This window comes from Thamnophis elegans, chromosome 7 (genome assembly GCF_009769535.1).
Source record: "Thamnophis elegans isolate rThaEle1 chromosome 7, rThaEle1.pri, whole genome shotgun sequence".
NCBI lineage: Eukaryota > Metazoa > Chordata > Lepidosauria > Squamata > Colubridae > Thamnophis > Thamnophis elegans.
This window is the reverse complement of record NC_045547.1, coordinates 36063243-36080824: the sequence shown is the minus strand read 5'-3', so window position 1 is coordinate 36080824 and position 17582 is coordinate 36063243. Positions and strand designations below refer to the sequence as shown.

Sequence of the window (17582 nt, the reverse complement as noted above, 5' to 3'; positions counted from 1 at the left end):
TATCATAATGTGAATTTGACGTCTTATAGAAGGCCTGATGATCTATTGATTGCAAAGTTCTGTAGATATTTGATACATGCTTGAGTTATACTCACCATGTGTTTATCCGATAGATCTGAAGCGATGAACATTGTTACTTTAATATAATGAATTTGTGTTGTATTCTGAATGGGAGCAGGTTTTACTTAATGTGCAATTTCTCTGATTTAAATCTTGATGACCTCTACTTTTGCTTGTGAATCAAGACAGTACATTTGTCATTGATGAATTTTATCCAGAGACTTTTGGAAGTAGGAGCTGGGGGAGCATTGTTCTAAATTAAAGACTGTTAAATGCCCACATTACTTCAATTAAAATGGAAATAGCAATAGCACTTATATACCGCTTCAGCATATTATCCCCAACAATCTGGGTCCTCATTTTACCGATCTTGGAAGGATGGAAGCTGGCACTCAGCAGAAGTAGCCTGCAGTACTGCATTTTAACCAGTGCACCACCACAGGTTCTTGCAAGTTTTCATAATTATATAATTTATATGTATGAAATATTTGGCAGATGTCCTGTGGTGCCACCAGAGATCGAATTTCTGATGGTTTGCAATACTTTCTTGTAGAGGATGTTGGTGTATAGGTCATAAACATTCATGGTGGCTAGAATGTGAGTCTTGGAATGTCTTCCAAGGAGATGCATGGTTTCTGTATATTGGGTAGTACACTAAATATAAAAATTTAACAGTCGGAAGTCAAACCCTGACTCAGAAGTAGCCAAACAAATAACATCCACACTAATTTGCATCACATAAAATGGTATTTAAAAGCCAATGCTCTGACAAGATGAGCACAATTCAAACCACACTTATGATGTCTCCTCGAAAGGTGACAAAATATTTTCTACCAAATTGTCAAGCTCGGAGCTCAGACTAACAGCGCAAACATAATAATAATAATTAGATTCCTTTCTTCAATTTACCAAATTGATATTTTACCAATAAATAGGAGCACAACTTACTTTCACTATTCTGTGACCTTCACACAGGTCTTTTTTTAACTGAAAGAACTATTGTTTACTAAAATTAACATTTAATTCATTTTCTAAATGCAATGAAATTCTATTCAAGTTGCCTCATCATTACAAATACGAATATGTACAATTCAAAATAATTTATGGAATGTGCTTCAGACCACAGCGCAATTTATTACTTTTCTCTTTTTTTAGGTTTTCACACAAGTTGAAAAAAGATGCAGCCACATTAAGAATCTCATTAAATACATACTGCTTTAATTATGTGATTCATTTCAGCAGCAACATTTCTTTTTCAGGCATGTACTAAAACCTGAAAAAATGCATGTTGCAATAAATGACAGAAAGATGATATGATCATGCAAAGTCCAACCCACTTCTTCCATACCAACTGGGAAGCATGAAGTAAGAGGCCTTAATTCATTCATAAGAATCTCTTAATAAGTTTTTAATTTTAGTATTTGAAGGATTCTTTTTCACAGCACCAATAACTGGTTTTTTTTAAAAAACTGAATCAGAAAATGAAATTATTCTTTGCTTTAAAATGACAATTCTGTGCTTTAAAAATTGTTAACTCAAAAATCTTTTTCTTATAAAGAACAGCAAAGTGAGTAAAATAGTAGCTTCTAATGTTCTGTGGAAAAGATCTTCGGGAGACTGGGTGAAGAGATGCAGCTTAGGGAACAATTAGATAAGAGACAATATAGCCCACAGCTGCAAAGTGGGGTGGAGCAAGAAACTCAGAAGGAAATCTAAGTTCTTGGACTATAAAGGAGACAGTGGCAGAATTGTACTTTCAGATTTACAAGTTTCTGTTCATGTAGCTTTACAGTAAAGTAGAATTAGTTGATCTGGTTATGTTTGCTGTCTGGTCTACCTGGCAAGGCTTACAATACTGGATTTGTTCAGTGAATTCAAACAAGAACAAAACCAAATTCTATTATTTTTTGACCAAACCGTTAGTATGGTAGTATGACAAGCATGAAATAAGGGAACAACTGTATCAATTTCAAGCAATTTCCACCTTACAGTGCTTACACATCTTACAATGGTGCTAAACAAATGGTACTTACAACTAGTCCTTCAAATTCCAGCTCGGCAGTGTACCCACAGTCATGTCATTTGATCTGATTGTTCAGCTTCTTTCCTGGCTTCTTACGAGCACAGTGAATGGGGAAGCCCTCAAGTCACAAATATGTGACATTGTGGAATTTGCTTAACATTGGCAACAGGAAGTGCCAGTGCTGCTATCTCTAAGCGGTATAGTCACAACACACTTTATGACTGCATTGGCTAGCTTTAGAAATTCTAGTCCCAATTGTTATTATTGACCAAGGACTACCTGTATATATTTATTTTGTAATATCATTTTACATATAGCCTACTTAGAAATAAAGCTGCAGGAAGCTAAATGAATCTTAATATCAAGTTAAATGGTAGTTAGTTATGTATAGTCTTTTAAAATGGACTGTGCATAAATAACCTGTCCAAAAGTAATCTGGAAAATAACTTACCATTTAGTCAAGTATTTTGTAGATTTGGAGAAATATAACTTTGTTTCTGATAAACTAATTAAAGTGGCAGAAGAAAGCATAGAGAAATAGTGAGATAATATTTAGGAAGAAATAAAGATAAATTATAATTTCAATTGAAAGGAATAGGAGATGAAAAATATGCTGATCTTCATAAAATCAAGACTTATGTTTTAAAATAAAGGCATATATAATTGTTTTACATAAGTTGGACATCTTGATGTGTCCTCTTTGCAAAACTCAGTCATCAGATTTTAATTGTTTGGTCTCTTATTTTTACTTTAAAAAAGAAATCAATCATTCCCTGAATTATTTTACAGTTCAAGTATAGCAAATACATACCCCTCACAATATTTTCAAGTAATGATCGAGAAAGATCACTGAATAGCCTATATACTATTATCATCCTGATATGTGTTCTGTCAGGGATTTAGTTGTTATTTTAAAAATTTAGGAATCTTTTGCACAGATTGGTGTACTTTACTTATTTACAGCAATTTTTAAACTAAAAATTTAAAGTTTAATTTTTACACATAATCTGTGATAAAAAATGCAACTTTACATTTTGTTAAAGTGTTACAAATTCAAATAACTGTTTTCAAGCATATTAATATACAGCGATGTTAATTTACAAAAGAACATTCAACTGTTAAAAATGTAAAAGTTTCTAAAAAATGGCTGAGATTCATTGTCAAAGCAAAAAAAATGATTAATGATCCTCGAAAAGAGCTCAGATCTAACAACCCTATTATTCTGTGAACTAATAAGAAATCGTTGTCCAACTGATTGTGCAATTTCCAATTTTTCCCAACATACATCACCATATTATCCTTTCCCATGCTATAGTTATACATTTTGAGATTTGAAGGTGCTAATTTTTAAGAACATCTTGTTGGCGCCTGAACAATTTCTGCAAGACAATTACACATTTTCATAATAGATCATTTTATGTGTAGCGTAAATTTAATATCTTTTGAACAGTCCTTTTGTTGTAACAAAGATTTTTTATCTTCACAAATGAAAATGAAATTATCCTATCAGTGACAAAGGAATATTTTATTCATTTACCTGTTATTTCACAAGTTAATGATGTATAATAGCAATTGTTCTTCTTCACATCAGTGCAACTTAAAAGAGTTTAAAAAGAAAAAAATCTAAATTTCTTATCCCTTTTTACAAGTGCATTTTTTGCAGAAATGTTGCTCTGAGTTCAGTTCCATAAACAAAAATTAATATAAAATGTGTCCCTTCTTCTTTCACATTAATGTATAGGGTCTGCTAACATTTTTCATTATTCATTTTTTTAATATGGTGAAGCAAGGTATCTTTTTCCAAATGAGCTTCAGCAAGGGCCATCTTGGCTTTGGCTAATTCCTGTTTTAGACATTCATTTTCTTCTATAAGCTGTAATAAATAAGTAAATAAATAATTTTAATCTTAAAATGCTAAATTAAGTTTGATAACATCACAGCTTTATAAACAAAGTATATATACTTTATATGAAAGAACTCTATACTTTTCATTTGTTTTTTGTTTGTTTCTTTTTTGGTTTTCTTTTTCAGTGCTTTGCAATATACTTAGAGCATTTTTAATGTCATTTTTTTTAAAAAAATCTCATTCTCTAGGCTGATAAAATGTAGATTTGTATGACAAGTTTAAGTTCAACACTATACAAGTTCAAGATTACTACTGTACTCTGCAATACAATTCTGGTCTTTAGCATTACTTATAATTGGATGTAAAGTACTCATCTATCCCCCCTAATTTAACAACAGAAGACTCTGATAGTGCTCCAAATTAACACACATTAAAAAATCACTTCTAAGACATGTAAAAAGTCACATCAGCATGTTTGTGAAGTGTAGAATAGATTTGCCAGAAACCATTTAAGGCCCTGCTGCCTATTATGATTAAGCTTCAACTCAACACTCCTTTTTACAGGATAGGTATACTGCATATGCATAAACCTATTCGGCAGGAACTATCAGCTGACCACTATGTTATGACTTCAGTTAACACAAACACATATTGTTTTTCTTTTCTTCGTTTCTGCTATAATTTTGTACCAGTGAGGTTAAAACCAATTTTGTTGTATTTAAGTACAATGACAATAAAGATTATTATTATTATTATTATTGAATTAAACTTAGTATTGGGGAAAAAGTATTCTACTGCAAGGCTTTAAAAATATCATGGCTGAATTTATATGTTATAAATCTACTGTTTTGCTTTGAGCCGTGGTTCGTATTTTAGTGTTACATATTAACCTAATTTTTTACAATTTCTATAAATGCATTTTAAAAAGCAGTTTATTTCACCTGATATATTAAAATTATATCCATTTTTTCATACATTTATGTACAGGTGTTTATGTAACAAAAAAGTTTTTTTGTTTATTGTTTATAACATCACACTCTAAATATCCTCCACAACACTGTAAAATACTTGAGGAAAACCAAATTTGGCTTTCAGTTTCCTTCAAAAGAATATGCTGTCCTTTACAATATAAAATCTTTAACTGCCATTATAAAATAAATTTTACAAAAGGAAGGAAGGAAAGAAAGAAAGAAAAAATATAGCAGATTTTTCATTACCTGTTCTTTGATTACTATGGGTGAAGTCATAAATTCTTGGGGAGTGCTAATTTCTGGAAATGTTTGTGTGGACCGGGAATGAAAAGTTTTTTTCTTGGGCGTACCAGCTTCAACATCCGGATTGTCTATTCTGCTTTGTGTCTTTGATGAATCATTACTAACTGTTTGATGATCTGTTAAGACAAATCAGAGAATTAAGAGGATTATATAAAGATACTGATATCAATAACTCAGTAAAATGTATCACATTATTATGAACTATATCAAGCAAAAATTGATAAAGATATGGCACAAAACACTTTCAATTCTCTCTTACCAATATTGTTGTTAAATGCATATACAATATATTGCCAAAAGTATTTGCTCACAACTGCTTCTGATTATGTGGATGGGTGAGCAAATACTTTTGGCAATATAGTGTAACATCAACATAGTATCAATCCAAGTAGTTAGAGCTGGGATCAAACCTATTTCTCAAAACATATTATTCCAAGTATTTTAAAAGGAAAGAAATGTTCCCCAAAAATCTACCTTTTTAAAATGTACTCTAACCCTCAACTCTTTTCTTAACTATATAGATAATCTAAATGGACTATTACTTCTCATAAACAAATGAATCACCTAGATATTTTTACATTGAAATGATTTTAAACTTCTAAATGTTATTCGCAGTGCATTTTATTTGAATATATTCTCAAAAAAACCCACAAATGTGTTTTAATGATGTACATTCATTTCACAAACTGATCAATTTGTCTGTTTCATCTGGATTTATTGGGTTTTCAAGACAAAACACAATTAGGTCTGAAATTAACAGAACCAAATTAAAATTCCCCAATTAAGTATTTACAATAATTTGTAAGCTATCTAATAAGAGTTTATGAGTATTCTGACACTTCAGTGGTCTGCAAAAAAAGCTGACCTATGTATTGGCAAAAAATAAAAAAGTTGCTTTTATTTTTCAAAATATGGAAATAAGAGACAATGCGAATGAGAAATCTAACTTCTACTTACAAGAAAAAATGTCACCATACATTTTAATTGGATCGCTTTGGATAAGATACTTAATTTTGTATACAGTAATGTTTTGCTTACTCTATTCTATACTTTTTATTAAATCTAGCGCTTAATTTTTTTTTTAAAAAAAGAAAGGCAATGGCTTCCCTTCATTAATTGGTTTAAAGCTGCCAAGCTTTATTCCACTTGATGGTTTTGTCACTGCAAAAAATTTTAAATTATCACTTACAGTCAATGGAAATCAAAAGCCAAAAATTACTTCATATTTAGTTCTGAATTGGCCTATATGCCTTTTCAATTGATTTAAAGCAATCATCTTCTAAACTCTTGAATCAGGTTTTGAATCTGATATTGTGTACATCTAAAACTTTAACAGATTCAGTATGCACATAATAGAAGTTTAACCAAATTTAAGCAAGAATGGTTCCCATAGATACAATATAACAAACTGCATGTAAAATATCATTAATTTCAGTCTGGCTTCTAAAGGGGCTTAAAATAATAAATTTGTTAAAACAGCAGATATATAAAATAGGAGAAATTGGAAACCCAATAGTTCTTTTTCCTTATTTTAAATGACTTATTTGCATTGTTCTTGTTAAATTGGTTTTTGCTTGTACTTTTTTCTTTTTATTATCATGGTGGGTGGGTGTGCGCACGTGCATGTTTGAACAAAGCAATTATACAGTGGAGGTTTCTATACTAATAAGCTAACTCAAGATCAAAATCTTTAATACATAACTAATACTTTGATGTAATCTGCAGCCTTTTTTTCCTGACATGTTTAAATTTGTTTGAAGAAATTAAGGAATTTTATGCTTGCAAGACTAATATTCTAAATCAGTGGTTTTTCAGTCCACTGTCCCCTTGGTTCTACAAACTGATCCTCAGTGCCCCCCACCCAGTGGTGGAATTCAAAAAAAATTTCTACTGCTTCTGTGGGTATGGCTGGGGGGGGGGGGTTACGTGACTGGGCTGTTTGCACGACGGAAGGAAGATAGTAACAGTAAAATTCAAACTGTAACAATTAATTGCACATTTATTCAAATCCAATTTAAAAACCCTTTAGTTAATGCTAATTCAACAAAATTGTTGAACATGATCCAGTGATACCAAGTTTTCAAAGTCTGATAGTCATTTATCAAGAACCTTATTGACTAGTAACTTAGTAAACTCAGTAAAATTTAGTAACCACTTCACTGTTCAGTAAATTCTTAATGTGATGGATGGGCTTGATGAAGTGATACCAGTTTCCCAATGTCTGGTTTTAAGTTACTTAGCAGGAGTCTTAAATCACCACGTTCAGTAATCTGGAGTCGATTTCTTTACTTGGAGAGAAGTTGGATGACCACACTGAAGCCATGTTCCACCAAATATGATGTTGGAAATGCAACAAGGAACTTCTTAACCACTATCCATAGTGCAGGATAGCAATCAGAAATTTCTTTCTGTAACCAAAATTCTTGGTATGATTTCTTAAACTTTGGCTTCAGCTCAATGTCACTGTGCAGCTTTATGAGTTGTTCCTCCACTAGCCCATCTTCCTCAGTATCTGAAAATGGATTTATCACCCAATCTGGAATTTCCATCAAAAGAAGATCCTGATATCGCTCAGACATATCTTTATGCAGCATGTCCAAATGGTCACAAAAAACTTGAAGATCATCATCTTGTATCCCACCTTTCTCTTCTAGCTCAGAGAAGCTCGGAAGTTGGTATAGCTCACGACGGCCTATATTGCACTTGAATAGTGTTAACTTTGAAATAAATGTAGAGATGACAGATTTGGCCTTAATAAGAATTGACCTACTTTCCTTGCAACTGCAAATTCACTTCATTGAACTTTGCAAATAGTTCTGATAAATAAGCAATGTCATGCCTGATTTCTTTGAGTTCACCACTGAGCAAGGCATTCTTGTCTTCAAAAAACTCCACAACAGTGTCAAAAAGATTGTAAAAGCGTCTCACACAGTTGCCTTTTGATAGCCAACAAACTTCTGTATGAAGCAGCAAATGATCAAAATCTTCATCATTGAAAAGGTATTGAAAAAGTGACTTATGACCATTTTTGACAGCTATGACCATTGTAGCATCCCCATGGTCGTAAGATCAAAATTTGAATTCTTGGCAACTGACTCATACTGTATTTTTGATGGTTGCAGTGTCCCGAGGTCATATGATCATCTTTTGCAACCTTCTGACAAGGCAAAGTCAATGGAGAAGCCAGATTCACTTAACAACATTTGTAACAAGTGCAGTAATTCATTTAACAAATGGCAAGAAAGATAATAAAATAGGGCAAAATTCACTTAACAAAAAAAATTTTGGGCTCAATTATAGTTATAATCTGAGAACTACCTGTAGTCTGCAGGAGGAGGAAAAAGGCTTTTCAGAGAGAAAAGTGATAGCAGAGTTTGGAATGTAGGCAGGAAGAGAGCAAGTTTGTATCTTCCCTAGCAATTTGTGAAATACAGGTGGTCCTTACAACTATTAGTTTAGTGACAGTATGAAGTTACAATGGTACTGAAAGAATTGAGTTATGATTGTTCTTTTACACTTATAACTGTTGCATCATTCCCATGCCCATGAGATGAAAATTCAGACTGCTACGTTTAGGGGTTCATGGACGCCGCCCCGCAGCTGGAGGAGTAGATTTAACTGCCAGTCTCGCGTGGTGAAGAAAAACCCAGCCCTTCCACCCATTGAAGGCGCGCGAGAGACCCAAGCCTTCCCAAAGGTACGGTGTCGCTGGTTCCTGGTGAGGTGAGACTGAGCCGCCACCTCCACACAAGCCACGTGGGGAAAGACTCTTGCTTTCGGTCCCATCGCATTCCCTTCCATGCCTGCGCGCTAAGCTAGGCGAGTCGGGAGTACAGTATAGCAGAACACCTCCAGCACTCCTCTGCCACCTCCCTGGCCTCTTAGCGTCCCACTTGCCTCTTAGCGCCCCCTAAGTCATCCCACAGCCCCCTAGGAGGTGGTATTGCCCACTTTGGGAACCACTTTTCTAAATTGCAATTAATATCAACAGAATATTAGAAAGTAAAAATAAAAAATATTCTAAGTTATCTTAGTGATAAAATGTCAATTTTAATTAATATAAACAACATAATAATATACTAAGATTTACAGTAATATAATAAAAACAGGAAAAAATAAGATTCAGTAATGCTGTCTTTGCCAAATGATGTTGACAAAAACATGGGAACTGGAACCAAATTTTTCTAAAGTTATTGGTTAATCTAATGCAACTTTAATTTGATTTCTTAAAGTAAGTCCAGTTATACAATGGGAATTATATAAATGCACAAACATGCAACTTTAACATAGATAGAAAATTATTTTGTGCAAGTAATCAGTAGACAACTACACTTACTCTGCAACTAGCAGTTATTCATTAACTGTTAATGCTAATACATTTAACAAGACAAAATCTATTATAAAATAGAGATAACTTAAAAAATTCAGAAGAAACACGAAATTTTTCAGAACATTTACTTTGAATGTTGCCAGTATTAAATATGGGGAAGGGAAGAAAAGTTCTACCTGTAATGTAAAACGAGCCATCATCTTTCCTCTCTATCATAAGCAGATCAATATACACAGTTACTGGGACTGATTCAGGAGCAGACAAACTATCACGAGGACTATCATCCTAGAAAATACAAAAGATATAAAAACTGTTAACGTGCTAAGGCTAAGTTTTTTATGCAGAAGTATTTTCATGCAATAAAGTAAATTTCAGGTGACAAGATAAGTAAGAACTTGCAATCATTAAAAGTGTGATTAGATAACAAATAATTTGGTACAGAAGCACTCTGTACATGCAAAGCAGCAGAACAATAATAGTACCAATAAAAGGGTAAAGAAGGTAAGGATAAATACTACTACAGCTTATTTAGTAGATATATCTATCTGTCTAGCTAGTTACTGTAGCTATTATTTAGCTATTGAGAGTGACTATAGAATCAGGTTAAATGGTTACATTTGAAGAGTGATAAACCAGTCTAAATTAAATACATCAGACATATGGACCACAATCAACCCACTGCTGTTTAATGTTTTAAACATGGGATAAATATGTCCGTGTGATCAAATTTTGATTTATTTGATAATCTATTTATTTATTTTCTTCATTGTCCATTCACATCTATAGTGAGCCACAAGGAGTACAATTGTCTGCACCATTCTGATCCTTATAGGAATGGAGACAGTATATCATCTGAATATCTTCTACCACATATTTCTTGACTTCTTGTTCCTTTATTGGTAATAGTTGATCCCTAAAGAAGCTGTCTACCACTTCACTATCTTCAATGAATGATAGTGAATGATCTTCACTGTCATTTCTAATGATGGTTGTTGTACCTTTTGTCATTAGTTTGGTCTTTATATTTTAGTCCCATTTTTTCATATGCTCCTTGAATTATTAGTAAACCTTGCAGATACTTTCTACTTCCACTATTAGAGTAGTGTCATCAGCATAGTGCAGGTTGTTGTGTTCCTTAGCTTTTACTAAAGCCATCATGAACAGCTAATATCTCTTTGTATCTCTTTCTGGATTGGATGATCCTATGCATTATTTTGCTAGCATCTTGAGGATTATTAACAGAATAGTCAGATTACAGGATAACAGAAAAAAATAAGGACATTGTATGATAATTCACTCTCTCTATTAAGTCACCTTTGGAGTATTGGAATGTAGATTGATCTCTTCCAATCTGTTGGCCACTGTGCCATTCTCCAGATTTGTTAACATAGGTTGGGTAAGATCTTTTCTGATTCTTCTGCTGCTGCTTGTCATATTTTTGTGATATTCCAACAATTCCTGTATCCTTCCTGGTAATGACCAGAGTGCTGGGCTAACCTCTTCTATATCTAGGCGTTCTTATAAATAGAAAATGTCTTCTAAGATATCTTGAATGTTTACATCTCTATTGTAAAGTATTTTAGTCTACTCTTTCCATCTTCATTTGATCTCTTTGAATCGGTTACTTTCTGTCCAATGATGTCTTTAACATAATTCAAAATTGGTACTTCCTTCTGAGTTCAGAGATCTTTGTTTCATCAAATTTTATTTTATTCAAAGGTTAAAATACAAATTAAAAAACAAAAACTAAACTAAACAGGACAAATAAAAGAAATGTGCAATAAGAAAGAAAAAAACAACAATACACATATATTGCCTACCCTAGTTGAATACGGATACTGATACTGTTACCTGTAGTTGGACATCTTCCTTAGGTTGATTTATCTGTTATTACTTCATTGGATTTTTTATTTAAATTTTCAAACACTGCTTGTAAGTTAAAAAGCATCCCTTTTTCAAAGGCTTCTAAAAACACCTTAATATTAACTTGATCTGGCATATGCCTTTCTTTTGTATCTCTTTTTATAGGCATTGTAGAAAATGTATAATGTTCAAATCCTTAATTTCTGATTGCTTTCCTTTTTAATATACTGCAAACTTAACTGTAGCTGGACTTTCATAACAAAAACAGGCAATTCCTGTCAAATACAGAAGATGTAACTGTTCTATACAAGAGAAATTGAGATAATTTTTCCCATCATAGAAAATTAAGAGATAAGACAGGGGAAAAAAATTCCTGCCTTTTTAAGAGGAGAAAAGATCAAGGATACAAGCAAAAGTTTTAAGAAAACTTTTAGTTCTTTTCAAAACTATTAAATTATCAAAATCCTTAGTATACGAGTCCAATGTAAATGTGGATCAAATTAGATCACTTTCATTTCCAAGAAAAAAGTCTTTGTGCCATTGACTTGCATGGAGAAAAAGTGTTTTGTAACTCCAGAAATATACAATAATAAATAATTATAATACAGTAAGGGAATTTAGGATAGTTCAGCATTCAAGGAGATAATTAACAATTAAAATGTAAATTAAAAAAAGAAATTCAAAAAGTGATGTTAAAACGAAGGTGCACTTTAAAAAATGAACAGCTGAGAAGATAGACAGCTGACTTTCTAGCCATTCTTACTGTGATTTGCAACCATCAGTATTATTCTTCCCAGGTAAGTATATAGTCATCTGAAAGTCATCCTGGGTCATTCCTCATAGCTCCCGCTCGAATCAGGGGAGTTTGATGCCAGCTGGCTTTGGCAGTGAAATCAGCTATCTGCTTGCAGAGAAAAAAATTCCCTACCAATTTTTAGAAGACTCCTGAGAGATTTTTTTATTTTTCCATCTATATTTTCATGTTCAGTGTCTTTACAGATCTTATAATTCTCCTTCATGTTTTTTCTGACAGCTCTGCGAAATTCTTTGTTAAGTTCCTTCCTGAGATTTCTGTCTTTCTTTGCTTTGGCTTCTCTTTCCCCCCTTTCCCTATTTCCATGATTTGTTCTGCAATCCAGTTTGGTTTTTTTCTATCTTTTTCAGTTTATTTTATATGTGTACCCTACATTTATCAGTGTACTTTATATCTCTCAATTTTACATTTGCTGCCTTTTAGAGTTTAAAAACAGAACAGGTGTACAAGAAAAATTCCAGCTAAAAGAAAATGAACATTGGCTTACCTGAATGGTCCTTCTCTGTGTGCTGCATGAGAGTCCAAGCATGGGTTAAATTAGTCTGATTGCCCAAGGACTGAGGTAATATTTTTCTTTAGCCACGCTTCCTGGTATTACTTAATGCCAGATTTTTGACAAGTTCTGGAACCGAAGAAGACTGATTATGCGATGAAAAAAACCAGAGTCGATCTGATGGCCCCGAATCCCTGGACCTGAAGACCCTGGGCAGGGTTGGACTCTCCTGCAGTGCACAGAAAAGGACCCTTCAGGTAAGCCAATGGTCATTCTCCTGTGCGCTGCTTGGAGAGTCCAAGCATGGGACATACCCAAGTTAATTGTCACTAGGGCGGGAAGGAGGTCTGTCCATGGAGTTGGTCGTGGAAACAACCCCCTGCAGGACCTGCCTGCCAAATGATGCCTTGGCAGAGGAAAACATGTCCAATTTATAGTTTCTGACAAAGGGCGATGGGGATGACTACGCTCTGCAGATTTCATCTATTGTAGCCTAGATTGCCCAGGCAGGGGTGGTGGCCGTGCTCCTTGTAGAGAGTGAGTGGTGATATGTCGAGGAACTGCTTTAGACTGGTGCTCATATGCAGCCGTGATGCATGCCCTCAGCCATCTACCAACAGTTGAAGATGTTACCTTTCACTCCATGGATCCTGGCTGGAATGACACGAAAAGGGCCTTGGACCTGCGGAATTCTGCTGTCCATTTAATATATCTATGCAGGGCCCATCTGACGTCCATAGTATGACAGACCCGTTCCCTCATGTGTCTGGGACGCAGACAAAAGTTTGGTAAAATTACCTCTTGCACCCTGTGAAACCATGTGTTAATTTTGGGGATGAAGGCCGGGCGAAGCACAACTCTGTCCGGATGTATAATACATAGGTCCTCTCAGACAGACAGGGCCACCAGTTCCGATATTCTCATTGCAGATGTTATAGCAATAAGAACGACCGTCTTAAATGTGAAGTTTCGGAGGGAAGCCACACCAAGAGGTTCAAAGGGAGCTGACATTAGAGCCTAAAGAACAACCGATAACTGCCAGGTTGGGTAACGGTGGACCACCGGAGGGTGCAGATTGGAGGCACCCTTGAGAAAACACTGGACCTTAAGTAGTCTGCTGAGGGGCTGAGATGAATCTCCAGACCAGACAATGGATAGTGCAGCAAGCTGATGGCGGAGGGTATTGGGAGCGAGCCCCCTATCGAGGCCCTCCTGTAGAAAGTCCAATATACGTGGAACTGGTGCTATGACCAGATCAATATGGCTGGTGTTGCACCACTTGGCAAAGGTGGTCCAAGTGGCGTTGTAAATTCTGGTCATCAAGGGTCAACTGGATGCCTGGATGGTACGTATCACCTCCTCCAAGAGGCTGTCCCTTCTCAGGAGGTCCCCCTCAAGTGTCAGATGACCAACTGGAGCCACTGGGGTTCTGGATGGACGATAGCCCCTGGCTGAGGGAGACCTGACCCTGATGGATTCTTCATGGGCTGGACACTGAGAGGCTGACGAGGTTGGCGTACCAGGACTTCCGGGGCCAGTGAGGCACCACCAGCAATGATTTTGTGGGTCACTTGCAGTAGAAGGGGAAGAGGTGGGAAAGGGTACAAAAGTTCCCAAGGCCATTTGCAGCAGAGGGCATCCGTCCCTTCCGTCCAGGGCGAGTGAAAGCAGGAGAAGAAGTGATGTAGCTGTGTGTTCTCCTGGGTGGCAAACAGGTCGATCACGGGGGTGCCAAATCTGTGGGCCAACTGTGGGAACAGGACTACGTGCAGGCGCCATTCTGCATTGTCTATGATGGCCCTGCTCAATCAGTCCACCTGGGTGTTGTACACCCCCAAGATGTGATCAGCTCGACGTGGATTCGACGTGACACTCTGCCCACCTGCCCAGGGCCTCTGCTTCTGCCATGAGCTTCCTGGATCTTGTGCTCCCCGGTTTATGTGTGCCATGGTGGCCACATTGTCCGTCATCAATAGTACATGTTGGTGTAGAATGTCCTGCTGAAAATGACATAGGATGAGTCTCCCTGCTCTCATCTTTAGCCAGTTGATGTTGCAAGCTGCTTCGGCTGGAGACCACCTGCCCTGTGTCATGTGTTGTCCTATGTGAGCACCCCAGCCAAAAAGGCTGGTATCAGTTGTGATGAGTACTCGCATTGGTTCTTTGAAGAGGTGTCCTTTTAGCACGGCTACTGATTGCCACCACCTGAAGGACCTCTTCACGCTCAGTGGAAGCGAACCTTTGTTGTGGAGTTGCTTCCGTTGGCTCTCTGATGAGACAGGAGGAACCATTGCAACTCCCGCAAGTGGAGTTGTGCCCACGGAACTACTGAGATGCACGAGATCATCTTCCCTAATAATTGCGAGAGGAGCAGCACAGGGACCTGCCTCAACCCTGAACCTTTTGGACTAGGGTGCCTAGGCTGTCTACCCTGTCCTGTGAGAGAAACACCTTGCAGATTGAGGTGTCGATCACTGCCCCCGGGTGGAGGAGCTTGGTGGTCGGTGTGAGATGACTTTTTTCCAGGTTCATGGAGAACCCGTGGTTCTGGAGGGACCTCATGGTAACCTGGAGATCTCGCAAGTCTTTTTTCCTGGACAACTGGTGAAGGTTCTGGGGACCAACGAGAGGCTGAATGATAGGGTTCTGTACTGAAAATGTTGGCCCACGTAGAAGAACCACAGGAACCTTCAATGTTGTGGCCCAATTGGGATGTGTAGATATGCCTCTATGGACGTGAGCAGGTCCCCCTGGCAAACTGCTGGTAGGATGGTTTGCAGGGATTGTATTTTGAACCTCTTGTTTGCAAGATGGTAATTGAGGTTCTTCAGGTCCAGTATTGCCCTCCACCCCCCTCAGCTCTTGAGTATCAGGAAAAGAATGGAATAAAATCCCTTCTGCTTCTGATTGGATGGTACCTGCTCTATGCTATTGATCTCCAGGAGATGATGGAGATGATCTCCTGGCACATGAGCTCTCTCTTGATTGGGCAAGAGGGGTGGGGCATCGGATGAAATTTTTCGGGGGACGTGAGATGAACTCTAGGGAGAGTCCTTACCTCATGGTTTGTTGGTCTTCTGAGGTTTGTTCCCATTGAGAGACGAAAAGTTGGAGTTGTCCCCCAATGGGAGGAATTCCCTAGTGGTCACTTGGTTTTGCGGAAGGGCCTATGAGAGGCCCTGCCGCGATTGGGTCTGAGGTAGTTATACTGCTGCCTACCCGTCCCAAAAGGACTGCTTGTCCTAGGACCTGTCAGCTGATTGATTGAACGGTCTGTGGCACATGGAGGAGTTGAACGAGGACTCGTTGCATGAAAGGACTGCCTCCTAAAGTAGGGAGTATATTTGTGATCCTGCTTTTTATTCAGGGTAGGAAGGATCTTCCGTTTATCCTTAGATTCAATTATGACGGGGTCTAAGACCTCTCCAAATAGTTTGGTCCCCTTTAAGGGAGCAGAGGCGAGCTTCCATTTAGCGTTCAGATCGGCCTGCCAGTGACAAAACCAAAGAAGGCGCCTAGGTATTACTTTAGAAGCTAGCGCCCTGGAGGCAAACTTCTCTACATTAAGTGAGGCGTCGGCTGAGTACTGAGCTGCTGCTATGATTTTGGTCATGTCCTGACAGAGACGTGCATTACCTGCTAGGAGTTTAGTCTATAGTTCGCGTAACCAAATAATGGATGCCCAGTTAAAGAAAGAGGCGGAGGAAGACGCCTTAATGGCCCAGGCTGCCACTTGATGAGTTTTGTGGCAGGCCTACTCTGCCTTTTTATCATCTACCTTGAGGCCTTCCATTAGGTCTGCCGGAAGAACAGAGTTAGAAGTGAGGGCTGCTATCGGGGGATCTACCGAGAGTAAGGTCAATATGTCCTCTAGATTTAATTCCACCGAATATAGCTTCTTGTCCCCACCATTGGACACGGCTAGGGAACCAGGGTGGACCCATTGCCACTGAACTACATCATGAAGAGACTGGGAACAGGAACAATGTCCTGTGGAGGAGCCTGCATCTTAAACATGATATTGTTAGGGTTGGAGACGGTCGAGTCCGAGGAACTCTGCCCTGCTTGGGGTTTAGTACCCAGCTGGGTAATGGTCTTGGCCTTGTGCAAGATGGATTTAAATAAAGTGAGCTTGAAGAACCCGGAGAAGGCAGGAGCATCTGGAGGAAGGTCTTTATCCTCCAAGAGCTCCTGCTCCTCCCACTCTGGGTCTTTCCAGACAGAGACCTCACTGACCACAGAAAATTCCAGAGAAGGATGACCGGAGGGGGCTGGTTTATCTGGTATTTGATCCCCCTTCTGAAGCCCCTTGGCTATGCCCTGGGAGATGGCACTGGCGATAACCGCTTGCATTTGGGTCGACAGTTCGGGCCCATGATCTTCCCTGGGCCTAACCCCGCCCTTGGTACTGGAGGAAGAATATGCCTGGCCCTCAGAAGATGAAGGTGGGACTCCCCCCCATGAGGCTACGCCCTGATCCTTCAATAAAGTTTAGATACAGAAGAAGGTGCGGGGGAACCGGGATCCGGCAGGGAAATATCAGGTGACAAATCCTGTGACTCTACCTCCTCCTCAATGACCCACAGGGTTCCCAATAGGAGAGGGGGGAAGGGCCAACTCAATCCACGCAGTGGTCTGCGGGTTGGCCTTTGTTGCCTGACATTGGGCCTTTACAAATTGTTTTTTGAGAGCCCGCTGCTGGTGCTCAGCATCCCTATCTGCAGCCGCGGATGATTGGTAGGGATGACTGTCCTTTCCTGCCACCCTGCCCTGCCTAGTCTTCTTGTCTTTGCTTGAGGCCTTGGCCTGACTAGGGGCTTGGGAGGGACTTGGTATACCATGATAGCAGGAAGATGGGCCTGGCTGTTCCATATCTGCC

At 37.9% G+C, this 17582-nt stretch overlaps 1 protein-coding gene across 1 annotated transcript in view; it reads right to left on the bottom strand.

The window, feature by feature from the left end:
- Window positions 1–1256: 1256 nt before the first annotated feature.
- Window positions 1257–17582, bottom strand: part of UHRF1BP1L (UHRF1 binding protein 1 like) — a 71812-nt gene continuing 55486 nt past the window's right edge. The window contains 3 exon segments of the mRNA XM_032220674.1: window positions 1257–3956; window positions 5147–5319; window positions 9710–9818. Coding sequence (XP_032076565.1) covers window positions 3831–3956; window positions 5147–5319; window positions 9710–9818 — 408 coding nt within the window. The 3' untranslated portion in view covers window positions 1257–3830.